General features: G+C 35.1%; 1 protein-coding gene across 1 annotated transcript in view; it reads right to left on the reverse strand.

Annotated features, from left to right (window-relative positions):
• Nucleotides 1-27,770, reverse strand: part of RPS6KA6 (ribosomal protein S6 kinase A6) — a 181,125-nt gene that overhangs the window by 19,607 nt on the left and 133,748 nt on the right. The window contains exons 18-20 of the mRNA XM_047843898.1: nucleotides 22,883-23,044; nucleotides 14,020-14,096; nucleotides 12,093-12,210 (exon numbers count right to left, since the gene is read on the reverse strand). Coding sequence (XP_047699854.1) covers nucleotides 12,093-12,210; nucleotides 14,020-14,096; nucleotides 22,883-23,044 — 357 coding nt within the window. The remainder of the gene's footprint in view (nucleotides 1-12,092; nucleotides 12,211-14,019; nucleotides 14,097-22,882; nucleotides 23,045-27,770) is intronic.

Consider the following 27,770-nt stretch of genomic DNA (forward strand, 5'->3'; position numbering starts at 1 on the left):
TTCCAGCTTTGTTAGATTGTTGATGTTTAGTTTTGTACCACTGTGGTAAGAGTATATACTTGGTATGATTTTGGTCTTTTTAAATTTGTAATATTTGTTATGTCTCTTTTTATGTGATTTACTTAGGATTCTTCTGTGTGTACTTGAAGAAAATATGTATTCTATTTTTCTTAGATGTAATGTTAAATATATATATATATATATATATATATATATATATATATATATCACTGTATTATTAAGTATGCTTCCAGTAAAAAAATGTTGAAAAAATAACTTTAACTGAGGTTACTCATTTAAAATACAACATATCAGAGGCAAGGTCGGTGTGGCGATGGGTGAAACAGGTGAAGGTGATTAAGAGTATATTAATCATGATTACAGCTGTAATCATCAAGACAGTATGGTACTGGTGCAAGAACAGACACTCAGATAAATGGAACAGAATAGAGAACCCAGAAATGGACTCACAAAAGCATGGCCAACTAATCTTTGACAAAGCAGGAAAAAATATCCAATGGAATAAAGAAAGTCTCTTCAGCAAGTGGTGCTGGGAAAACTGGACAGTGGCAGGCAGAAAAATGCACCTGCACCACTTTCTTACACCATACACAAAAATAAACTCAAAATGGATGAAAGACCTAAATGTAAGAGAGGAAGCCATCAAAATCCTTGAAGAAAAGCAGGAAAAAACCTCTCTGATCTTGGCTGCAGCAACTTCTTACTCAACACGTCTCCGGAGGCAAGGGAAACAAAAGCAATAATGAAGTACTGGGATCTCATGAAGATAAAAACCTTCTGCACAGTGAAGGAAACACTCAGAAAAACTAAAAGGCAACCCATGTAATGGGAGAAGATATTTTCAAGTGACATATCAGATAAGAGGTTAGTATCCAAAATCTATAAAGAACTTATCAAACAATACCCCAAAAACAAATAATCCAATGAAGAAATGGGTAAAAGACATGAATAGACACTTCTGCAAAGAAGACATCCAGATGGCCAACCAACACAAGAAAAAATGCTCAAATCACTCACCATCAGGGAAATACAAATCAAAACCACAATGAGGTAACCACCTCATACCTGTCAGAATAGCTAAAATTAACAACACTGTCAACAAGAGATGTTGGTGAAGATGTTGAGAAAGAGGATCTCTTTTGCACTGCTGGTGGGAATGCAAACTAGTGCAGCTACTCTGGAAAACAGTATGGACGTTCCTCAAATAATTAAAAATAGAACTACTCTACGACCCAGCAATTGCACTGCTAGGTATTTATCCAAGGGACACAGGTATGCTGTTTGAAGGGGCATGTGCACCCCGATATTTATAGCAGCACTATCAACAATAGCCAAAGAATGGAAAGAGCCCAAATGTCCATAGATGGATGAATAGATAAAGAGATGTGGTATATATATACAATGGAGTATCACTCATCAATCAAAAAGAATGAAATCTTGCCATTTGTAACTACATGGATGGAACTGGAGGGTATTATGTTAAGTGAAATTAGTCAGAGAAAGACAAATATATGCTTTTACTCATATGAGGGCTTTAAGATACAAAACAGATGAACATAAGGGAAGGGAAGTAAAAATAATTTAACAATAAGGAGGGAGACAAAAACATAAGAGACTCATATATCGAGAACAAACAGAGGGTTACTGGAGGTGTTGTGGGAAGGGGAATGGGCTAAATGGGTAAGAGGCATTAAGGAATCTACTTCTGAAGTCCTTGTTACACTATATGCTAACTTAGATGTAAATTTAAAAAATAAATTAAGTTAAAAAATTTCCCAAAATTGGAACAAAACAAAACAAAAGAAAACAAAATAAAAAGCACTGTACCACTCTATACTCACATCAACATCAAATTCAATGAACAGGCTTGATGGCAGAAACATCATAACCAACGCTATTACTCTTTTTAACTATCTGATAGTATTTTTTTGTGAAAATAAACATCTTGCTGTTCAAAACAAAACAAAACAAAACAAAACAAAACAAAAAGACTATACTAATCATGATGAGCACTGAGTGATGATGTACAGAATTGCTGAATCACTATAATGTACATCTGAAACTAATATAACACTGTACTATTAATTATGATGGAATAAAAATTAAGAAAACTTAATAAAAATACATAAATATGCTTGGGAAAATATGTAAAGTAAAATAAAATAAAATAATAAAATAAAACAAAATCTATGGTAGTAGAATTTCTAGAAGGATTTCAATATGTTGTTTAAGTGTAAAACTGTTCTCCAATATAGATTATGTAAAGGTTAATAAGTTCATAGGCCATCTGGATGGCTCAGTAATTTGAGTGTCCAACTTGGGCTCAGGTCATGATCTCACAGTTTGTGAGTTTGAGCCCCATATCAGGCTGTGTGCTGACACTTCAGAGCCTGGAGGCTGCTTCGGATTCTGTGTGTCCCTCTCTCTCTACCCCTCCCCTGCTCTCACTTTGTCTCTCTCTCTCTCAAAAATAAATAAATACATTTTTTAAAAAATTTAAAAATTAAAAAAAAGGTTAATAAGTTCAGTACACTTGATTTTCATATTCTATAAAAGAAGTGGATGAACAATTATTCCTTTGCTTTTTCATTAAAGATTTATAGACCACTTTCTCTTCCACTCTATTCACATAAGCAAGTTAATAAAGCCTTTCTTTCTCTAAAATGTCTTCCCTAAAATGTAGTAGACTAAAAAGAGTACTGGACTAAAAATCATTTCCAGCTCTGCCACTTTTTGTGTGTGACCATGGGCAAGATAAAGTGTATACACCTTGGTTTATCTAACTACAAAATGAGAAACCAGCTTCCTTCCAGCTCTATAAATCTCTGACTTGTAAAGACATAAAAAACCTCTTCTAGGGGTGCCTGGGTGGCGCAGTCGGTTAAGCGTCCGACTTCAGCCAGGTCACGATCTCACGGTCCGTGAGTTCAAGCCCCGCGTCAGGCTCTGGGCTGATGGCTCAGAGCCTGGAGCCTGTTTCCGATTCTGTGTCTCCCTCTTTCTCTGCCCCTCCCCCGTTCATGCTCTGTCTCTCTCTGTCCCAAAAATAAATAAATGTTGAAAAAAAAAATTAAAAAAAAAAAAAAACCTCTTCTATTAAGAGAAACTTCAAGCCAAAATTAAAAAGAAATATGTATGTAAATCCTGGTCATTTACAGCAAATTTATAGTCATTCACAATTAGACAATATTTATCTTTATTTAATGGACAGGAACATCTTACTGTGCAAATTAACAAGGCAAAGTATACCTGAAGAAAAAATTAAATGGTTTATGAAAATATATTCAATTAAGTATTTATTGTGCTAAGTATGTTAGGAAATGTAAAAAAATGAGCATGACATTTAAATGCTCTGTGAATGGAAAGAATAAAAATGTATACAAATACATGGTAAAGGGGAACATGTTTAATGCTCTAATAAGGTACATACAACATAGTAATGGGAGCACAATAGAGGAAAGGTATAAGTTGTTCTTCTTACAGGAGGCAAGGGAAAAGGTCATAAATAATTGTCCCATAAGAACTTCTACTGGTCAATTCTTTGCTGGCTAAGGGTATATGCACTTGAAATACGTAACAGTTTATTTACTTAAAATATTCTAAAATTTAGATAGAACAGCCTTCTAATTAATCCAGTGTTATTGTGTTTATATACAGTGAAACCATAAAATTTTCATTACTCTCCTGCCTCTTCTATTTTTGCTGTGTTTACCAGATACTTCTTGCCTTTCCTGTTTTACAAAAGGGAAGCAGTAACGCCAGTGTTCTCAAAGCCTGTGGTTTGGAGGTGAGAATTTAGCTGAAAGTATTGTAGCAATAAAACACACAAAAATAACATGATTTCCACGATCACCCCTCACCTCTACCACCATTTAACCGAATGAACAAAGTTTATGAACTCCGCATGGACAGGAGGCAAACAGAATCATCATCTTAAAAGGGAAAAGTAGCTTATAAGAAACTGCAAATAAGTAAAACAACTCTCAAGAAGTGATAGAAAATGCCATAATTCTCATAACTAAGGGACACTAGTCTAAGGAGTTATGGGCAACTGAACAATAGTTTATCTTCATTGCTAATTTAAAACAAAAAAATCAAACTGTTAAAATGTACAGAAGATAGTTTTTTAGAAGCTTCACATAGTTCCTTTGCTCAACATTTGCCATCATTTTCAGTAAGTTTGAAAGATAGAACTAAAGTCACTTGATCCATAAAAAGGGAAATAATGAAAGACCATGTGAAATATTTAAAAAATAGCCCCCAATATTTTATCCTATATTAATTACTCCAGAATATCACACTAAAAAGAGGAGGTGAAAATAAAACTAAACTTTAATATATATTATTTCTTAAGTACTAGACAGACTCAAACATAAAACACACAGAACATGGAAAACTGAGTACTAAGCATAATTGTCATATAAATATTTCAGGAGGGACTTGGCAGAAGATGGCGGCCTAGGAGGATGCTGGGCTCACCACGTCCTGGTGATCACTTAGATTCCACCCACATCTGTCTAAATAACCCAGAAGAATGCTAGAAGAATAGCAGAATGGACTCTCTGTAGCCAAGTGTAGACAAGAGGCCCACGGAAGAGGGTAGGAAGGGCAGAGAGGCAGTGCATGCTACACGCACTGGTGGGAGGGAGCCAGGGCAGTGGAGGGGCAGCCTGCCTGGAAAGGCAAAGCCCACGAGTCTGGCTTGCAAAAGTGGAGGGGCTGGACAGAGTGTGCTCTGGCACCCAGCGGGACTTAACATCTGGAATGCTATAAGTCAACAGCTCTGCTCCCAGAGCTGGAGGGCTAAAGGACAACAGGAGAGAGAGTTATTGAGCCCCAGAAGACAGAGCTCAGCTTGGCAGGGAACAAAGGCGCTCACCAGCGCCATCCCCCTCGCCCATCCCCCAGCCAAAATCCCAAAGGGAACCCTTTCCCATCATTGAACTTGCTTGCACCGCACAAACACTCAACGCTGTGCTTCTGTGAATGCATCCCTCCGACGGTCTACCTCCCTCCCAGTGCTGCAGGGCCCCTCCTGAAGTGGAAAACCGAAGGCAAAATGAGCTGAGTCTGCCCCTCCTGCCCCTGTGCACCCTGCAGATCCACCCCGGATAATACGGCAGATCCCATAGAAGCAGCACCACAAGCCTGGCAGTGTGCAAGTAGCCCAGACAGGGGCCACACCACTCCACAGTGAGTCCTGCCTCGGGGAGAGGGGAAGATAAGGTACACACCAGTCTGACTGTGGCCACAGTGGTGGGTTGGGAGCAGACATCAGGTCTGACTGCAGCCCCTCCCACCAACACAAGTTGCTCCAGACAGCACAGAGGAAGAGGCCTGCAGTTCTGCACAACTCCAGCGACTATCCAAAATGACGAAATGGAAGAATTCATCTCAAAAGAAACTCCAGGAAGTAGCAACAGCTAACGAACTGATCAAAAACGATATAAGCAACGTAACAGAAAATGAATTTAAAGTAATAGTCAAAATTAATCGCTGAGCTTGAAAAAAGCATAGAAGACAGCAGAGAATCTATTACTACAGAGATCAAGGGACTAAGAAACAGTCAGGAGGAGCTAAAAAATGGTATAAATGAGCTGCAAAATAAAACGTAGGTGACCACAGCTTGGGTGGAAGAGGCAGAGGAGAGAATAGGTGAAATAGAAGATAAAATTATGGAAAAAGAGGAAGTGAGAAAAAGAGAGATTAAAAAAAACAGGAGTATGAGGGGAGAATTAGAAAATTAAGTGATGCAATGAAACGCAATAATATGCACATAATTGGGATTCCAGAGGAGAAAGAGAGAGAGAAAGGTGCTGAAGGTGTACTGAAGAAATCATAGCTGAGAACTTCCCTGATCTGCGGAAGGAAAAAAAGCATTGACATCCAAGAGGCACAGAGAACTCCCTTCAGACATAACTTGAATCGATCTTCTGCATGACATATCATAGTGAAACTGGCAAAATACAAGGATAAAGAGAAAATTCTGAAAGCACCTAGGGATAAACATGCTCTAACATATAAAGGGAGACCGATTAGACTAGTGATGGATCTCTCTACTGACACTTGGCAGGCAAGAAAGGAATGGCAGGAAATCTTCAATGTGATGAACAGAAAAAAATATGCAGTTGAGAATCCTCTACCAGCAAATCTGTCATTTAGAATAGAAGGAGAGATAAAGGTCTTCCCAAACAAACAAACAAACAAAAAATGAAGGAATTCATCACCACTAAACCAGCACTACAAGAGATCCTAAGGGGGATCCTGTGAGACAAAGTACTAGAGACATCACTACAAGCATGAAACATACAGACATCACAATGATTCTAAACCCATAACTTTCTGTAATAACACTGAATGTAAATGGACTAAATGCTCCAACCAAAAGACATAGAGTATCAGAATAGATTAAAAAAAAAAAAAAACAAGACCCATCTATTTGCCGTCTACAAGAGACTCATTTTAGACCTGAGGACACCTTCAGATTGAAAGTGAGGGGAAGGAGAACTATCTATCATGCTACTGGAATCAAAAGAAAGCTGGAGTAGCCATACTTATATCAGACAAACTAGACTTTAAATTAAGGCTATAACAAAAGATGAAGAAGGGCATTATATAATAATTACAGGGTCTATCCGTCAGGAAGAGCTAACAATTATAAATGTCTATGCGCCGAATATGGGAGCCCCCAAATATAGAAAAAAATTAATCACAAACACAAGCAACCTTATTGATAAGAATGTGGTAATTTCAGGGGACTTTAATACTACACTTATAATCATGGATAGATCATCTAAACACAAAATACACAAGGAAACAAGGTCCCTGAATGATACATTAGATCAGATGGACTTGATAGATATATTTAGAACTCTGCATCCCAAAGCAACAGAATATAATTTCTTCTCAAGTGCACATGGAAGGTTCTCCAAGATACATCACATACTGGGTCACAAAACAGCCCTTCATAAGTATACAAGAATTGAGATCATACCATGCATACTTTCAGACCACAATGCTATGAAGCTTGACATCAACCACAGGAAAAAGCCTGGAAAACCTCCAAAAGCATGGAGGTTAAAGAACACCCTACTAACGAATGAGTGGGTCAACCAGGCAATTAGAGAAAAATTTTAAAAAGTATATGGGAACAAATGAAAATGTAAAGACAACAATCCAAATGTCTTGGGATGCATCGAAGGCAGTCCTGAGAGGAAAATACATTGCAATCCAGGCCTATCTCAAGAAACAAGAAAAATCCCAAATACAAAATCTAACAGCACACCTGAAAGAAATAGAAGCAGAAGAGCAAAGAACCCCAAACCCAGCAGAAGAAGAGAAATAATAAAGATTAGAGCAGAAATAAACAATACAGAATCTAAAAAAACTGTAGAGCAGATCAACGAAGAGTTGGTTTTTTGAAAAAATAAACAAAATTGATAAACCTCTAGCCAGGCTTCTCAAAAAGAAAAGGGAGATGACCCAAATAGATAAAATCATGAATGAAAATGGAAGTATTACAACCAATCCCTCAGAAATACAAGCAATTATCAGGGAATATTATGAAAATTTATATGCCAACAAATTGGACAACCTGGAAGAAATGGACAAATTCCTAAACACTAACACACTTCCAAAACTCAAACTGGAAGAAATAGAAAGTTTGAATGGACCCATAACCAGCGAAGAAATTGAATTGGTTATGAACAACCTCCCAACAAATAAGAGTCCAGGACCAGATGGATTCCCAGGGGAATTCTACCAGACATTTAAAGTAGAAATAATACCTATCCTTCTCAAGCTATTCCAAAAAATAGAAAGGGAAGGACACCTTCCAGACTCATTCTATGAAGCCAGCATTCCTTTGATTCCTAAACCAGACAGAGACCCAGTAAAAAAAGAGAACTACCGGCCAATATCCCTCATCAATATGGATGCCAAAATTCTCAATACGATACTAGCAAATTGAATTCAACAGCATATAAAAAGAATTATTCACCATGATCAAGTGGGCTTCATTCTTGGGCTACAGGGCTGGTTTAACATTTGCAAATCAATCAATGTGATACATCACATTAAGAAAACAAAAATAAGAACCATATGATCCTGTCAATCGATGCAGAAAAAGCATTTGACAAAATTCAGCATCCTTTCTTAATAAAAACCCTCGAGAAAATAGGGATGGTAGGAACATACTTAAACATCATAAAAGCCATTTATGAAAATCCCACAGCTAATATCATCCTCAAAGGGGAAAAACGGAGAGCTTTCCCCCTGAGATCAGGAACACGACAGGGATGTCCACTCTCACCGCTGTTGTTTAACATAGTGTTGGAAGTACTAGCATCAGCAATCAGACAACAAAAGGAAATCAAAGGCATCAAAATTGGCAAAGATGAATTCAAGCTTTCACTTTTTGCAGATGACATGATATTATACATGGAAAATCTGATAGACTCCACCAAAAGTCTGCTAGAACTGATACATGAATTCAGCAAAGTTGCAGGATACAAAATCAATGTACAGAAATTAGTTGCATTCTTATACACTAATAATGAAGCAACAGAAAGATAAATAAAGAAACTGATCCCATTCACAATTGCACCAAGAATCATAAAATACCTAGGAATCAACCTAACCAAAGATGTAAAATATCTGTATGCTGAAAACTATAGAAAGCTTATGAAGGAAATTGAAGAAGATATAAAGAAATGGAAAAATATTCCATACTTATGGATTGGAAGAATAAATATTGTTAAAATGTCAATACTTCCCAAAGCTATCTACACATTCAATGCAATCCCAATCAAAATTGCACCAGCATTCTCGAAGCTAGAACAAGTAATACTAAAATTTGTATAGAACCACAAAAGGCCCCGAATAGCAAAAATAATTTTGAAGAAGAAGACCAAAGCAGGAGGCATCACAATCCCAGACTTTAGCCTCTACTACAAAGCTGTAATCATCAAGACAGCATGGTATTGCACAAAAACTGACACACAGACCAATGGAATAGAATAGAAACCCCAGAACTAGACCCACAAACGTATGGCAAACTAATCTTTGACAAAGCAGGAAAGAACATCCAATGGAAAAAAAAAGACAGTCTCTTTAACAAATGGTGCTGGGAAAATTGGACAGAAACAGGCAGAAGGATGAAACTAGACCACTTTCTCACACCATTCACAAAAAACAACTCAAAATGAATAAAGGACCTGAATGTGTGACAGGAAGCCATCAAAACCCTAGAGAAGAAAGCAGGAAAAAACCTCTCTGACCTCAGCCGCAACAATTTATTACTTGACACATCCCCAAAGGCAAGGGAAATAAAAGCAAAAATGAACTATTGGCACCTCATGAAGATAAAAAGCTTCTGCACTGCAAGGGAAACAATCAACAAAACTAAAAGGCAACCAACGGAATGGGAAAAGGTATTTGCAAATGACATATCGGACAAAGGGCTAGTATCCAAAATCTAGAAAGAGCTCACCAAACCCCACACCTGAACAACAAATAACCTAGTGAAGAAATGGGCAGAAAACATGAATAGACACTTCTCTACAGAAGACATCCAGATGGCCAACAGGCACATGAAAAGATGCTGAACATCGCATCTCACCAAGGAAAAACAAATCAAAACCACACTCAGATATCACCTCACGCCAGTCAGTGTGGTTAAATGAACAAATAAGGAGATTATGGATGCTGGAGATGATTTGGAGAAAAAAGAACCCTCTTGCACTGTTGGTGGGAATGCAAACTGGTGCAGCCGCTCTGTAAAACAATGTGGAGGTTCCTCAAAAAACTAAAAAGAGATCTACCCTATGACCTAGCAATAGCACTGCTAGGAATTTACCCAAGGGATACAGGAGTGCTGATGCATAGGGGCACTTGTACCCCAATGTTTATGGCAGCACTCTCAACAATAGCTAAATTATGGAAAGAGCCTAAAAGTCCATGAACTGATGAATGGATAAAGAAATTGTGGTTTATATACACAATGGAATACTACGTGGCAATGTAAAAGAATGAAATATGGTCTTTCGTAGCAACGTGGATGTAACTGGAGAGTGTCATGCTAAGTGCAATAAGTCATACAGAGACAGACAGATACCGTATGTTTTCACTCTTATGTGGATCCTGAGAAAGTTAACAATAGCCCATGGGGGAGGGGAGAAAAAAAAAGAAGTTAGAGAGGGAGAGAGCCAAAGCATAAGAGACTCTTAAAAACTGAGGGTTGATGGAGGGTGGGAGGGAGTAGAGGGTGGGTAATGGGTATTGAGGAGGGCATCTTTTGGGATGAGCACTGGGTGTTGTATGGAAACCAATTTGACAATAAATTTTGTATCAAAAAAATAAAATGAATAAAATTAAAATAAATAAAAAATAAATATCTATTTCAGCATTACTTTCACAGTTGGCAGTTATTTTTTAAAAGAAATGCAGAAATATCATATGTATAGCTCTAAACATTGGAATTGTTCCTTGGGAAACTGCATTTTGTGACATACAAACTGGCTGACTAGGAAATACATATATTTAATTAATAATACTAGTTTCAATCACTTTGTATGTAGAAATGTAACAAATTATAAAAAAAAACTGCAAAGAAATGGGATTTTGGAGTCAGAAGAAATTTTGGAGAATCTAGTTCCTAAATTTTACAGATGAGAAAACTGAGGCAGTTCTTTATTGGATCCAAAACTTGTACTCTGTTTTCCTAGCTTCTAATCAGTTTTTTTTTCTACTACACCACACAGTACACTTGTGTTATGGCTGAGACCCAAACTCAATCCCTTCCCTGTTTTTCTAATGTTTGAAAGGTCATTGCAATCAAATCCCTGATTTGTTTACTCTATAATAATTAGGATATGAGATTTATTTCAAAATATACCTTACAGGTTAGCTAATGTTAAGACAATTAGATTTTATCATTAGCAGATATTAAATATAAGCAATTCCTTTGGAATTAAATTGTTTTCTATTTCATATGGCAGCTTAAAAGCTTCAGGGCCCTATAAGCCACATGCAGAAAACCTTTGGAGTTTTGTTTTAAAACTCAAAAATTTTAAAGTAAAAATGTTAAGAATTCATAGTCAAGGTTTGATCAATGTTTTTTCCTAAATTAAATAAGGCCAATTACACTGAAACTATACTGTCTACTATGACAGCCACTAGCTACATGTGGCTATTAAACCTTTTAAAATGTACGTAGTCCAACTTGAGACTATAGCATAATGTATGAACTTATTGCATTACTATGCTCTACATTTGAAACTAATGTAATATTGTGTGTCAAATATACTAAAATTAAAAAACAATAATGATAAAAAAAGAAAAAAATAAAAAGAAATGTGGGTAGTCCAAATTTATATGGCCTGTAAGTATAAAGTACATAACCAGATTTTGAAGTTTTAATATAAAAAAAGAATGTAAAATATATTACTAATTTTTATATTGATTATATGTATAAATGATATATTTTAGATATACCAGGTTAAATAAAATATATTATTAAAATTAATTTCACCAGTTTCTTTTTGTTTCTTAATGTGACTACTGGAAATTTTTAAATTACATATGTGGCTTTCATTATATTTCTCTTGGATAGCTCTGCATCATCAATAAATATCTAGGTTTTACTGATAAATAGTTCATATATTATCAAGGAATAAGTTAACATTATAAAAACTGCTTGCATTATCATGAGTCAATGTCTGTACTAAAGAAGAAAAGATGTGTAAAAATATACCAAATGCAGAAATCAGCTCTAGTTAGCTTTAAATATGTATTTTTCCTCAGTAGATTTACATTTTTAGTTTGGTTAATAATGAAACTAGTTTATATTCCTTGAACACATACGAATTGATATGAAAGAAATATGGCCCAGAAGCATGGCAGAAAAAAAAATTAGCCTTCATCTTGTTCAATCCGCATATACATGTGAGTTGACTTAAAAACAAATACTGACATATAACACCATCAGATACTCTGAAAATACAGACTAGGCTATAACTTAAAGATTTCCACAATTTAATATGAATGCAACAAAAGATATTTATACTTTATACCTTTGCTCCATCTGAAATATTGTCCCAGTTTCCACCACTCAAAGAGAACTTGCCATTGCCTATACGTAGCAGTATCTCTTCAGGAGTATCATTGGGGCCATTAGCAAATGGAGTGTAGCTATTAATAAAATAGATTTGAATAGACATGAGGGCCTAATATACAAATTAAATCTAATTGAAAGCGATGAATATAAGACAACATGCAAATACTTACTATAGCAAATTAAAAGTATTATCTAATATTTCCCTTTACCTTTCATATCAAGTTTTATATTTGAAACAATGAACTTAATCTTCATGGATTATTTAATAAAATAGGGAGTCTTGCTTACATAAATATTTTTTCCTTTGATCAGTTAATCAAATTAAAATAAAATAAAGATGGCTTTTTGTGTGAAGCTATAGGCTTAAAATTAGACCAAAATAAAACATGCAAAGTTTGTATTCTCAGGCATAAGTTAGCAACACAAATATACTTACTATGAAGAAATTGTTAACTGTATAAATTGAGAATGTATTTAGTGATTGGTTCAAATTTATTCACTAACAAATTAACAGAATTATCCAGGGAAACAGGTTAACAATATTTTTAATTAATGTCCATAAACAATGTGTTAAATATTTATATCAATGTAACTAAAAACTCTATAGTCAATAAAATTATTATGTTGATCAATATTCATGGACAGGAAGACAAATACATTGTTTAATGTTTAAGTAGCTTAAAATTAATATAGAATAGCAAAGTGATCAGTTTGTATCATTATAACAGGTGAAACTGAAAATGGTATTCAAATTTGGGAATAAAGACTTATGGTTAAGAAGTATGAGGAAGATATCTTGATATGCTTATGTCTTTATTCTCTCTTGTAACAATTAGGTAGAGATAACACTAAATATATATACATACACTCACACACAAATTCATTTTCTGTTAGTCATAAAGTAAATATTTGAAAGCAGCAATCTAGAAATGGTATTCCCCATGGTTTGAAACCAGTAGCCCTAATTGCAGTTCATATGCAAACTTTTCACTACTTTTATCCTTAGTACTTGCTGTGGTCTATAACTAAATGTTTTGCATAAGTATGTAATATATCTAAAAGTATGTGGAATATGCTGATAAGCAATTACCATCAATCCAATAAATAATTCAAAGTCATCATATTCATAACTTATATTTATAAAGCTCCTGTTATGTCAAACATATTTAAATTTTACTAAATTCTTTCTTTAAAAGTCACACCTAAGTACATTATATAATTACATTATAATTCTTCAAATTCCATTCTATGCAATATACTGCTAAACCTAGCCTTTTTTCTACAGCCATAAATTTTTATTCCTAAATAAAAGTGCTACTAATTATTAAGAGTACAACAGCAATTATATTATTTATAAATTACCAACATTAATATATTCAATTATTAAATTTGTTTAGTATTTATCTGTTTAAGGGAAGGCAGCTATGTGTTTCTGTAGTTGAGTATTCTGTTACTATTCATATTTTTTATAAAGTATGATCTTACTTAATCTCTATCATCAGAAGACCCAGAATTCAAGTACTTTCAAAAAATTAACTCAATATCAAGAAACTCAGTGGGCAAGTACTCACTGAAAAAGAAATTATTATGTTCAAGGAAACATTAAAAAATTAATGCACTGAATGTATAATATCAAAATAAAAATACATGTTTTAATTTTAAAAGTTTTAGTTCTAGTTGAAATTCTTTTAATTATATACCTGAAGAGTACCACACTAAACACTTTATTTTTTTACCTTTTATAAATAAACAATATATATTATTTTAAAATGTTGGTACTATTTTATTTAAGGCTATTTTCATCTGTCCATTTCTTTCCAGATGAAAATATACAGATGAAATTCAAATTATGATGTGTATTATTTTGAATATATGTTTCTTACCCAGCCAGCATGGTGTAAAAAAGGACACCTAGGCTCCAAATATCACAAGCAGCATCATAGCCCTGTTGCATAAGAACCTGAGGAAGAAATATATATTATCTGGTATCACTCAGTATAAACTCAGTTTTCTCATCTGAAAGACCATTGTTGTACTTCCAATAATCTCACAAATGTTCACAATTTAAAAACTTACATCATGTAAATCTTTTCAAAACTAGATTCATTTAATATTAAAGGCAGAGCCTTTGCAATTAGCAAGCATTGAATAAATGGCTAAAAATAAGGTGATTAAGTAACATGGGTCATAAAAGAAACAACTTTGAATATATGATCCCTGACTCCAATAAACTTTCACTCCTACTCTTAGAAAAACCAGACATAGACATCAAAATTTAAGATTAATGCATACAAAGAGCCTAATATATACTATATACAGTACTGTCTTTTCATCCTGACACTGACTATGAGGTACATATTATTATTTCAATTTTGAATATGAAGAAACTAAGGCAAATGTCACATAATTTGCCCAATATCAAAAAACTAGTAAGTAGTGTAGGAGGTATTCTTATTCTAGAGCTTGTGTTTTTAATGTCTATGATAATTGCCTCCTTACCATGCAAAAGATGGTAAGATGATATATACATTTATGAAAGCAAAATGAATTTATATCTTACATTCAAGGCTTATGTATTGGAAACAGTGGAATATTTATGGATCACAAAAACACATTTAATAAAATTCTGAATGGCTTAATTAATTTTTCATGCAATAATTTAGGTAGATGATTTTTGTTCTTGGGGCTAGTGTTAATAATATCAAACAATATATTTATTATATATTCATGTGAGGTTTCTATATGAAGTTAGTAGAGTTTTGTTGAAAATAGATGAAATGGATTGTAAGACAAATATTTTTAAAAGTCTATACCAACCAAAGCAATCTACACATTCAGTTCAATCCCTATCACAATACCACCAGCACTTTTCACAGAGCTAGAAGAAACAATCCTAAAATTTGTATGGAACCACAGATACCTCAAATAGCTAAAGAAACCTTGAAAAGGAAAAGCAAAGCTGGAAGCATCACAATTCTGGACTTCAAGTCATATTACAAAGCTGTAGTCATGAAGACAGTATGGTACTGGCAAAAAAAAGAAAAAAAAAAGACACACAGATCATTAGGATAAAATAGAAAAACCCAGAAATGAACCCACAACTCTATGGTCAATTTATCTTCGTCAAAGGAGGAAAGAATATCCAATGAGAAAAAGGTGTCTTCAACAAATGGTGTTGGGAAAACTGGAAAGTAACATGCAAAGGAATGAAACTGGACCACTTTCTTACACTATACACAAAAATAAATGCAGAATGGATTAAAGACCAAAACAAAAATGGATTAAAGACCTAATGAGAGACAGGAAGCCATTAAAATCCTAGACGAGAACTGAGGCAGTAACCTCTTTGACATTGGCCTTAGCAACTTCTTTCTAGATGTGTCTCCTGAGGCAAGGGAAACAAAAGCAGAAATAAACTATTGGGACCACATCAAAATAAAAATATTCTGTATAGCAAAGGAAAATAGTCAACAAAACTGAAAGGCAACCTTCTGATGGGAGAAGATATTTGGAAATGACATATCTGAAAAAGTGTTAGTGTAAAACCGCTATAAAAAACTTATAAAACTCAACATCCAAAAACAGTTACAAATAATAATCCAGTTAAGATATGGGCAGAAGACATGAATAGACATTTTTCCAAAGAAGACATCCAGATCACTAACAGACACATGAAAAGATGCTCAACATCACTCACCATCAGGGAAATACAAATCAAACTACAATGAGACATTACCTGATACTGGTCATATTGGCTAAAATTAACACAGGAAACAGCAGGTTTTGGTGAGGATGCAGAAAAAAGGGAACCCTCTGACACTGTTGGTGGGAATGCAAACTGGTACAGCAACTGTGGAAAACAGTATGGAGGTTTCTCAAAAAGGTAAAAATAGAACTACCTTATGATCCACACTGCACTATTAGGTATTTGCTCAAAGGATAAAAAATACTAATTCAAAGGGATACATGCACCCCAATGTTTATAGCTGCAATATCTCCAATAGCCAAATTATGGAAACAGCTCACGTGCCCATCAACTGATGAATAGACAAAAAAGTTGTGGTATATATACACAATGGTATATTGCTAAGCCATCAAAAAGAATGAAATCTTGCCACTTGCAAGGTAGAGTATTATGTTAGGCAAAATAAGTCAGTCAGAGAAAGACAAATACCATGTGATTTCACTCATATGTGGAATTTAAGAAATAAAACAAAGGATCAACGGTGAAAAAAAAAAAAAAAGACACAGAGAGGCAAACCAAGCAACAGACTCTTAAGTATAGAGAACAAACTGATGATTACCAGAGGGGTGGGTGGGGTGCTGGATAAAATAGATGATGGGGATTAAGCAGTGCACTTGTGAAAAGCAATGGGTGTTGTATGTCAGGGTTGAATCACTAAATTGCACACCTGAAAATAATATTGTACTGTATGTTAACTAACCAGAATTTAAATAAAAACTTAAAAATATAAAAAAATAAACCCACTGCTAATGCTTTTAGGCATAAAAACAGAATAAAAATACTATTAATACCTTAACACTGGGGAGTGCATAGCCAGCAGCATGAACATTTCACTTATAAAAGGTTAAAAATATTAATGTTTGTTTTTGATAATTGTCATACATGACTAATGAGTATCTAACTTAAACTTCAAGATATAATTTTTTCTTAGTCGAAATGTACTTACAAGAACAAGTATATGTGCAAACTTGAGAAGGTAAAGAGTTTATCAAAATACCTGTGTAATTGGCTTACCTACATAACACAAGTAGGGACCACAAAGGCTAATAAATAATGATATAGCTAAACCACTCACATCACACAACTTCCCTCCAATTTACTATATGTTCCTTTAACTCAGGATCATTTTTAGACCTCAGTATACACTAAATATTAGTAGGAAATTATAAGTTGTTTGCTTTTATAAAAAATAAAATGTTTTGGGGGATATATTATTTTTTTGCAACATAGTTATAGTAGAAAAGCATCTCTAAGTAAACCTTAAGAGGTTGGTCAGGTTGATACATATCAAAAAGTGAATGCATATTTTTCTTTACTGTTAAGCCAAAATTGTACTCATTAGCATATCTTTTAGCAAACAAACATTCTATTTACTGTGATGAAATAGTGAATTTATACCCCCATAAATGCTATTATTTATTCAAATATCTGCACGGATACTTGAATCTTTCTGATTCTAGTTTAAAAGAGAATGTATTTCATATACTTTATTGCTAATTTTGGAAAAGGTCTGAAATTTAGAAACTAATCCTACACAAAACCTCTGTATTTCATTCATAAAATTGTATAAATATTAATTTATTGCTTAGCAGAGGCTTCAGCATTTGATAATAAAACTTTTCAAAGTATTTTGAGGGGAGCCTGGGTGGCTCAATTGGTTGAGCATCCGACTCTTGAATTCAGCTCAGGACATGGTCCCAGAGTCGTGGGACCAAGCCCAACAGGCTCTGTGTTGAACACTGGGTGTGGAGCCTAAGATTCCCTCTCTTCCTCTCTCTTTGCCCCTTCCCCACTAATGTGCTCGCGTGTGTGTGAGTGCACATGCTCTCTCTCTCTCTCTCTCTCTCTCTCTCTCTCTCTCTCTCTCAAAAATAAAAAAAGTATTTTGAAAATACAAATACTACCCAAAGATAGTTCAAGCACTAGTTATGGAGAAATGGTTTTCAGACGACCACTTGAAAACCTTCAGTATTACAATGATGAGAATGTCATAATATAATGGCAGTCTGTGAAGATAAAAAGCATAAATGGGCTGTATTCTACTTTGTGGACCTGAACTCATTTAAAAATGTTTACCTCCCGACTAACCTGAAAATATTTACCTAATCATTAATCTAAACACAAACATACTCTGTATTTTTCCTTTCAATGTCTGACTTTAAAATGTTTATTTGGGACACACTTAGCCCTAACCTTTTCCCAGTGAGAAGTTTCCATCATACCAGATCCACAAGATTAAGTCAATATTAAAAATTCAGCCATTAAAATGGTTATTCTATACCCTTCTGTTGTCTACTGCATAAATGATAGAATATTTATGATGAATATATATCCTATATTTAACAGAAAAGCCCAAATCTCAAATATTCTACCTTCTTATCCTTACAAAAGCCTTAAATATTCTAGAAAGGCTAATTTTTCAATGTTTAAGCTATATTTCTTAAACCTAGGGGCAGTGCAATAACCCCTTTGTGGATCATGTATTTTTTCTGATATTTATTTTTGGAAATACAGTTTCTATATATTGTAATGTGATAAAAATTTGTACATTCATTATTCTATGTACTTAATTGAAATAGAGATTAAATTACATTTCCTGGATATGTACATAATTTTTATATGGCAAACCTCTTATCATAAAAACTTTATAAATCAGATGTTATGTTTCCTCTTCAACATCAACACCTTAAAGGAAGAAAATAAATTTTTAATACGGGAATTTTTAATGATTAATAAGTTATTTTTTATTTTCTATATTTTTATTTTTATTATTAAATATACTATTTCATACCTGAAACCAATATAACACTGTATGCAAATTTTACTTCAATAAAAATATATATACTTTTTAAAATATAATTTATTGTAAAATTGGTTTCCATACAACACCCAGTGCTCATCCCAACAAGTACCCTCCTCCCTGCCCATCACAGAATTTCCCCTCTCCCCCCACCTCCCATCTACCCTTAGTTTGTTCTCAGTCCTTAAGAGTCTCTTATGGTTTGCCTCCCTCCCTCTCCGAAACTTTTTGTTTTTGTTTTTTCCCTCTTCCCCACCCCCATGATCTTCTGTTACGTTTCTCAAGATCCCCATATGAGTGAAAACATATGGTATCTGTCTTTCTCTGCCTGGCTTATTTCACTTAGCATAATACCCTCCAGTTCCACCCACGTTGCTGCAAATGTCCAGATTTCATTCTTTCTCGTTGCCAAGTAGTATTCCATTGTATATATAAACCACATCTTCTTTATCCATTCATCAGCTGGTGGAAATTTAGGCTCTTTCCATAGTTTGGCTATTGTTGAAAGTTCTGCTATAAACATTGGGGTACAAGTGCCCCTACGAATCAGCACTCCTGTAACTTTTAGGTAGATTCCTAGCAGTACTATTGCTGGGTCATAGGGTAGGTCTATTTTTAATTTTTTGAGGAACCTCCACACTGTTTTCCAGAGTGGCAGCACCAATTTGCATTCCCACCAACAGTGCAAGAGGGTTCCCGTTTCTCCACATGCTCACCAGTATCTATAGTCTCCTGATTTGTTCATTTTGGTCACTCTGACTGGCGTGAGGTGATATCTGAGTGTGGTTTTGATTTGTTTTTCCCTGATGAGGAGCGACGTTGAGCATCTTTTCATATGCCTGTTGTCCATCTGGATGTCTTCTTTAGAGAAGTGTCTATCATGTTTTCTGCCCATTTCTTCACTGGGTTATTTGTTTTTTGGGTGTGGAGTTTGGTGAGCTCTTTATAGATTTTGGATACTAGCTCTTTGTCTGATATTTCATTTGCAAATATCTTTTCCCATTCCGTTGGTTGCCTTTTAGTTTTGTTGATTGTTTCCCTTGCAGTGCAGAAGCTTTTTATCTTCATGAAGTCCCAATAGTTCATTTTTGCTTGAATTCCCTTGCCTTTGGAGATGTGTCTAGCAATAAATGGCTGTGGCTGAGGTCAATGAAGTTGTTGCCTGCTTTCTCCTCTAGGGTTTTAATGGTTTCCTGTCTCACATTCAGGTCTTTCATCCATTTTGAGTTTACTTTTTTGTATCGTGTAAGAATGTGGTCTAGTTTCATTCTTCTGCATGTTGCTGTCCAGTTCTCCCAGCACGATTTGTTAAAGAGGCTGTCTTTTTTCCGTTGGATATTCTTTCTTGCTTTGTCAAAGATCAGTTGGCCATACATTTCTGGGTCGAGTTCTGTGTTTTCTATTCTATTCCATTGGTCTATGTGTTTGCTTTTTTGACAGTACCATACTGTCTTGATGATTACAGCTTTGTAGTAGAGGCTAAAGTCTCGGATTGTGATGCCTCCTGCTTTGGTCTTCTTCACTATCACTTTGGCTATTCAGGGTCTTTTGTGGTTCCATACAAATTTTAGGATTGTTTGTTCTAGCTTTGCAAAGATTGCTGGTACAATTTTGATTGGGATTGCATTGAATGTGTAGATAGCTTTGTGTAGTATTGGCATTTTAACAGTATTTACTCTTCCAATCCATGAGCATGGAATGCTTTTCCATTTCTTTGTATCTTCTCCAATTGCTTTCATAAGCTTTCCATAGTTTTCAGCATACATATATTTTACATCTTTGGTTAGGTTTATTCCTAGGTATTTTATGATTCTTGGTGCAATTGTGAATGGGATCTGTTTCTTTATTTTTCTTTCTGTTGCTTCATTATTGGTGTATAAAAATGCAACCTATTTCTGTACATTAATTTTGCACCCTGCACCTTTGCTGAATTCATGTATCAGTTCTATCAGACTTTTGGTTGAGTCTTTTGGGTTTTCCATGTATGATATCATGTCATCTGCAAAAAGTGAGAGCTTAACTTTATCTTTGCCAATTTTGATGCCTTTTATTTCATTTTGTTGTCTGATTGCTGATGCTAGGACTTCCAATAATATGTTAGACAACAGCGGTGAGAGTCAACATCCCTGTTGTGTTCCTGATCTCAGGGGGAAAGCTCTCAGTTTTTCCCCATTGAGGATGATATTAGCTGTGGGATTTTCATAAATGGCCTTTATGATGTTTAAGTATGTTCCTTCTATCCAGACTTTCTTGAGGGTTTTCATCAAGAAATGATGTTGTATTTTGTCAAATGTTTTTCTGCATCTATTGACAGGACTAGAAGAAGAACAGCAAAGTCACCCCAATTCAACAGAAGAAGAGAAATAATGAAGATCAGAGCAGAAATAAACAATCCAAAAAAGCAGTAGAACATATCAGTGAAACCAAGAGTTGGTTTTCGGAAAAAAAAAATTGATAAACTTCTAGCCATGCTTCTCAAAAAGAAGAGAGAAATGACCCAAGTAGATAAAATCACGAAGGAAAATTGATTTATTATAACCAATCCCTCAGAAACACAAGCAATTATCAGGGACTACTATGAAAATTATATGCCAACAAACTGGACAACCTGGAAGACATGGACAAATTCCTAAACACCCACCCACTACCAAAACTCAAATGGGAAGAAATGGAAAATTTGAAGAGACCCATAACTAGTGAAGAGATTGAATGAGATGTCAAAAATCTCCCAACAAATTACAGTCCTGGACCAAATGGCTTCCCTGGGGAATTCTACCAGACATTTAAAGCAGAGTTAATACCTATCCTTCTCAAGTTGTTCCAGAAAATGGAAAGGGAAGGAAAACTTCTGGATTCATTCTATGAACCTAGCATTAACTTTGATTCCCAAACCAGACAGAGACCCAGCAAAAAAAGACAACCAGAGGCCAATATCCTTGATGAATATGGATGCCAGAATTCTTAACAAGATAACTAGCAAATTGAATTCAACAGCATATAAAATGTTTTATTCACCATGATCAAGTGGGATTCATTATTGGGCTGCAGGGCTGGTTCAATATTTGCAAATGAACCAATGTGAAAAATCACATCAATAAAAGAAAAGAAAAATATTTTTCTAATAGCTACATTAAAATACAGATTTATTGATATTCATATACAAATGTCTTGCTATATGTGATGTGAAATATTATCCTGAAAGTTATAGTATTTGATATAAAAAAACCCAGAAAACATGCACATGAGATGAGATAAGAATTCATCCTCAAATTATTTTACTCTTCTTCTCTGACTTGAAACATTAAATTTTTCAAACATCTGACTTGAAACATTCAATTTTTTAACATGAAGATTTTTGTGTATTCTGATTTATGTTGTATATATGATAATTCATATGGGTTATCATTATTCATAGCATATAAGAACAGTTCCTAATTTATAAACAATAATATGTATATGGCCAATTCCATCCCTGATTTATTTTTTATCAATCATAATTACAGTCCTGTTGAGGTTGCTACTGTCAAAGCTCCTATCCCCAGTATCAGAAGTGACTGTTGGAAGTTGGTAAAAATGAAGCCTATACCCCTTTACCTCTCCAGACTCACCTTTCCCGACTCTTCCCTCTAAGATCTACAAATGAGTATTATGTGTCAAGAAAAATCCCACTGCTTATAAAAATCCCTGTGAAGCTGTTTGCTCCAGGAATTATATCTTAAAGACAATCATGAGTGGTACTGCCCTTATAAGTTATATATAATGTTAAATATAAATTACCTCTTCTTCAGCACAAACTAAAATATCTGCAAATTTATCCTGGTTTTATTACTATGGGAATGTTGGGTCTTGAAAAATTTATTTAAGTACTTTGAGCCTCAATTACTTCATTTAGAATATTTAATGTTGAAGATGGGGTTATCTCTATTCTCCTCCCAGCTCTACAAGGGTATGATTCTGATGCTAGTACATAACACAAGAGAATACAATAGTCTGATTATTATACATTCAGGCTAGTTTCAGATGTGAGTTGCTAGTTTGAATATTTATATTAAGGGTTATCAGAATTTGTGGATTTAAACAGCTTTATAGTTGGGAAAAGATAACTCAGTTTTTACCTATCAACTATAACACATACATGACATTATATATATTCAACTAAAAGAAAAGAACAAAAGGCTAATACTAAAGTTTTAAAGAATACCTCAGGTGCTACAAAGTTTGCAGTGTAGCATGGAGTTAAAAGAAGTCCATTTTCTCCACGAAGCTGTTTTGCAAACCCAAAATCACAGATCCTAATGGAGTCTGCATTGGCCGATTCATCCATATATAAAATATTACTAGGTTTAAGATCACGATGAACAACCTTGAACATAAAAGAAAAAAATATATTTCTATAGTGAACTATATATATCTATGAAATAACACATTTTGAGTTAACATATTTCCAGGAAAAATAACTTTCTAAATTATAAAAATTTGAAAATGACACTCTCTCCAGTGTTGGTAGCCTTGACAGCCTGAAGTATGTTCCAGTTTCTATTCAAGCCACAAGGTTCATTAAACATTTCCAATCTCAAATATTAAAACTCAATTCTCAGTTCCATTTCTGGAAATAAGGGACTAAGACCCTACTCAACGCTCTCCTCCCCACAATAAACAACTCTAAAGCTTGAACAAAATTGAAAAATCAACTACATGAAGATACTGGAGAATGGACAGAAGCAGACAGACTCTGATGGAATGCGTACACTTTGTTAAGGAGGGAAAATAGGGAGCTATAAGTAAGGCTCCCATATCTGTGGCTTTTAGCCTAGGATTAAGTGTAGTTCTTATGTCACCCAGTGATGGTGAAAACACATGTGGAAAAGCCCAGTCTTTCTGGCATGGAGGAACATAAAACAGATGCTAAAAAACAGTGAATGCTTGTGAGGAATTCTGTACAAAAAAGAGCCAAAACTGACTCCTGAGTTAAAAATGTATAGAAGAGGCTCAATGTAATTCATACAAAGACAAAAGATAACAGAGTCCAGAGTTGCTGCCCAAAAGGCAAAGAGTTTTCAGTGCAAACACTGCCATGAAAATTATCCACCAAAAAAATAATAATAATCATTGAAGAAAAATATCATTACAAAAAATCTTCATAATATTCAAATATGCAGTATATAATCCAAAATTATCTAATTAACAAAGAACCAAGTAAATGGAACACCGTTTCAGGAAAAGAGAGTATCAATCAATTCCAAGCCCAAGATGAACCATATTGGACCTAACAGATGATTTTAAAGTGGCTGTTGTTATATGTGACATGATGAAGCTGCTAACTAATGCCATGGTATTAATCAAATTGCAGTACATAAATGTATCAAATCAATATGTTGTACACCTTAAACTTACATAATGTTATATGTCAATTATATCTCAATAAAATGAATTATTCAAAATTCACAAAACATTAAAAAATAAAAACATAAAATGGCTATTATAATTACATCAATGAAGTAAAACAAAAACATGCTTTCAATGAATGAAACTCTCAAGAAGAAAAACAGAAACAATGAGAACAAAATGAAATGCTAGAAATGGAAAATTTTCTAAACTTCCTTATGTGATGATTTTCTTACTAATACTATATACTTCATTTATTCTAGTCCTATATTTGATCAGCATTTCACTACACTAAAAGTTACTTAAAGATAAGGACCAAGTCTTACTCATGCTTGAATCTGCAATACCTTTTACAATGCCTGGCATGAAGAAATGTTCAATATATGTCTGTCAAGTTATTTAATTGATGTAAGAACCTGAAGGTTTCTAAAATAAAAGGGAGGAGTGATCAGGATGGTGGAGAAGTAGGGGGACCCTGGCCTTTCATTGTCCCTCAAACACAGCTGTAATGAGGTCAGATTACTTGGAGTACCCAAGAAATAGATTTGCAGAGTGGCAGAAGTATCTCCATAGTTGGAGGGAGACAGCTTGGCAAATGCAAGATGCATGGAGGTGATTTGGGGGACAGAAAAAATAAGAGTCATAGAGGGGAGGAAACCCTTTCTGGAGAGACAAAAGGGAGAGACAGAGAGAAGTGTTGAGAAAGTGTGGCATCGCATTAGCACAAGAGGAAAATCTCTCTGGACCATGGATTGGGAAGCAAGAAGTAATGAGTGTCCCAGTTCGGTTTTGCAAACAGCTTTTGGAGTTCAAACTCTGAGGTTTTGGAAGTATGCGACTTTCTCCAGAGTGGAGCCATGGCTCATGGTCCTGGGGAGGAAGGATCTGGCCCTGGAGTGCATAGCATGTAGATATTTATGGTGTGCACTGGGAAAGAACAGTCCCCTTCCTGGAGTACTTTTGGAAGAAGGTTTGTTGCCTCCCCAAGGACAAAAGACCCTGCAGGTGCCAGCCAAAAGCCTTTTATCAGCAGGGTGGAGAGGCTCTACTCCAGAGAACGGGAGCAGATCCACACCTTGCCAGGTCTTTAAGAGTTTGGGTTTTGAATCCCAGCCATGAACCAAGGAGAGGCACGGGATAGTTGTGGCACAGGGAAAACTTACTGCCATCGCTATTCTGTGAAGGCTTCCTGTATAGTGAGGGTTAAGATCCCCGCTCTGGAGACAAGAGATTGGTGTGGTGCCATTTTCCCCACCAAAACCAACATGGTGAGATTTCAGAGAGCAACACAGTGACCCTTAGTGAAGGCGGGCCCCAATTTCACCAAACCCTTCACCTCTGTGCCTAGTAACTGCTTATTTACTGGGGCAAGATTGATTCCAAGCCAGTGCAGCTGGCCTCTTTTCCAGACCAGCATAGCTAACACCTTTCAGGCACCAAGAGAGAACTCTTTTTCTTTCTTTTTTCCTCCTTCTTTTTTTCTTTTGTAATTAGGCTCATAATAACTGATTTTTTTTTGTCATTTCATCTTCTATTTTTCCTTGGATCAGACTTTTTTATTCTTTTCTTTTTCCTACTTTTCTCTTTCCTTCTACTTTTTTCTTTCTTTTTCCTTGGAATCAGCTTTATAGTTTTTTTTGATTCTCTGTTTGTTTTGTGTGTGTGTGTGTGTGTGTGTGTTCCCTTTCTTTTTCTTTTCTTTTTTTTTTCTTTTTTTTAACGTTTATTTATTTTTGAGACAGAGAGAGACAGAGCATGAATGGAGGAGGGCCAGAGAGAGAGGAAGACACAGAATCTGAAACAGGCTCCAGGCTCTGAGCTGTCAGCACAGAGCCTGACGCGGGGCTTGAACTCACAGACCGCGAGATCATACCTGAGCCGAAGTTGGACGCTTAACCGACTGAGCCACCCAGGCGCCCCTCTTTTTCTTTTTTTATGGGATCAAGCTACTGACACCTTTTTTTCCTCCCACAGTTCCTTCAACAAACAAATCAAAGCACACCTGGGTAAAGGCCCAACACTCCACTACTGCAAGGCAGGAGGATCTCTGCAGAGGACTGACTAGTGGGAAAAAACAGCAAAAATGAAACAGCAGAGTGCCAACATTGTAAACCAGAAACACTTGCTGAAATGCCAGGCCCTCAACAGTGTGTGATCAATTTTTCATTTAGTAGTAGTGTCAGGTGCAGGAAACATAACAAGCTTTTAAAACACACAAAAACAGAAACTTAGACAAAATGAGAAGATGGAGGAATTCTCCCCAAAAGAAAGGTCAAGAAGAAATCACAGCCAGGACTTGCTCAAAACACATATAAACAATATATATGAAGAATAATTTAGAATAACAATCATAAGACTGCTAGTTGAGCTTGAAAAAAGCATAATACACACAAGAGAGACCCTTGCTGTGGATCACAGACTTAAGAACTAGTCAGGATGAATTTTAAAATGCTATAGGTGAGATGCAAAAGAAACTAGATATAGTGACAGTGAGGATAAAAGAAACAGGGGAGACAATAGGTGAAATAGAAGATAAAATTATGGAAAATAATGAAGTTGAAAAGAATAAGGAAAAGAAATTACTAGATCATGAGGGGAGAATTATAGAACTAAGTGATTCCATGAAACGAAACAATACCCGTAACATAGGAGTCTCAGAAGAAGAAGAGCACGAAACAGGGACAAAAGTTTTATATGAACAAATTATAGCTGAGAACTTCCCAATCTGGGGAAGGTAACAGGCATTCAAGTCCAAGAGTTACAGAGAACTCCCTTCAAGATCAACAAAAACAGGTCAACATCACAACATATCATAGTTAAACTTGCAAAATACAAGGATAAAGAGAAAATTCTGAAAGCAGCTAGGAACAAATGGCCCTTAACCTACAAGGGTAGACACATAAGGTTAGCAGCAGACTTGTCCACCAAAACTTGGCATGCCAGAAGGGAGTGGCAGGAAATATTCAATATGCTGAATAAGAAAAATATGGAGCCAAGAATCATTGATCCAACAAGGCTGTCATTCAGAATAGAAGGAGAGATAAAGAATTTCCCAGACAAAGAAAAAATATGAGAGTTCATGACTACTAAAGCAACCCTTCAAGAAATTTTAAGGAGGACTCTTTGAGGAAAAAAAAAAACAAAACAAAACACCAAAGCAGCAAAGACTACAAAGGGCCAGACAACATCACCAGAAACATGAAATCTAAAGATAACACAATAACACTAAATTCATATATTTCAATAATCACTCTGAATGTAAATGGACTAAATGCTCCAATCAAAAGGTATAGGGTATCAGAACAGATAAAAAAAAAAACAAGATACATCTATATACTGCTGTGAAGGAACTCAGTTTATACCTGAGGACACCTGCAGAGTGAAAGTGAGGGGATGGAGAACCATCTATCATGCTAATGTATGTCAAAGGAAAGCTGAAGTAGCCACACTTATATCATACAAACTAGATTTTATTTATTTATTTATTTATTTATTTATTTACAATTTTTTAATGCTTATTTATTTTTGAGAGAGAGACAGAGTGTGAGTGGGGGAGGAGCATAGAGAGAGAGACACCCAAAATCCGAAGCAGGTTCCAGGCTCTAAGATGTCAGCACAGAGCCCAATGCAGTGCTCAAACTCATGAACTGCAAGGTCATGACCTGAGCCGAAGTCGGACACTTACTGACTGAGCCACCCAGGTT

Source organism: Prionailurus viverrinus, chromosome X (assembly GCF_022837055.1).
Source record: "Prionailurus viverrinus isolate Anna chromosome X, UM_Priviv_1.0, whole genome shotgun sequence".
In the NCBI taxonomy this organism is placed as follows: Eukaryota; Metazoa; Chordata; class Mammalia; order Carnivora; family Felidae; genus Prionailurus; species Prionailurus viverrinus.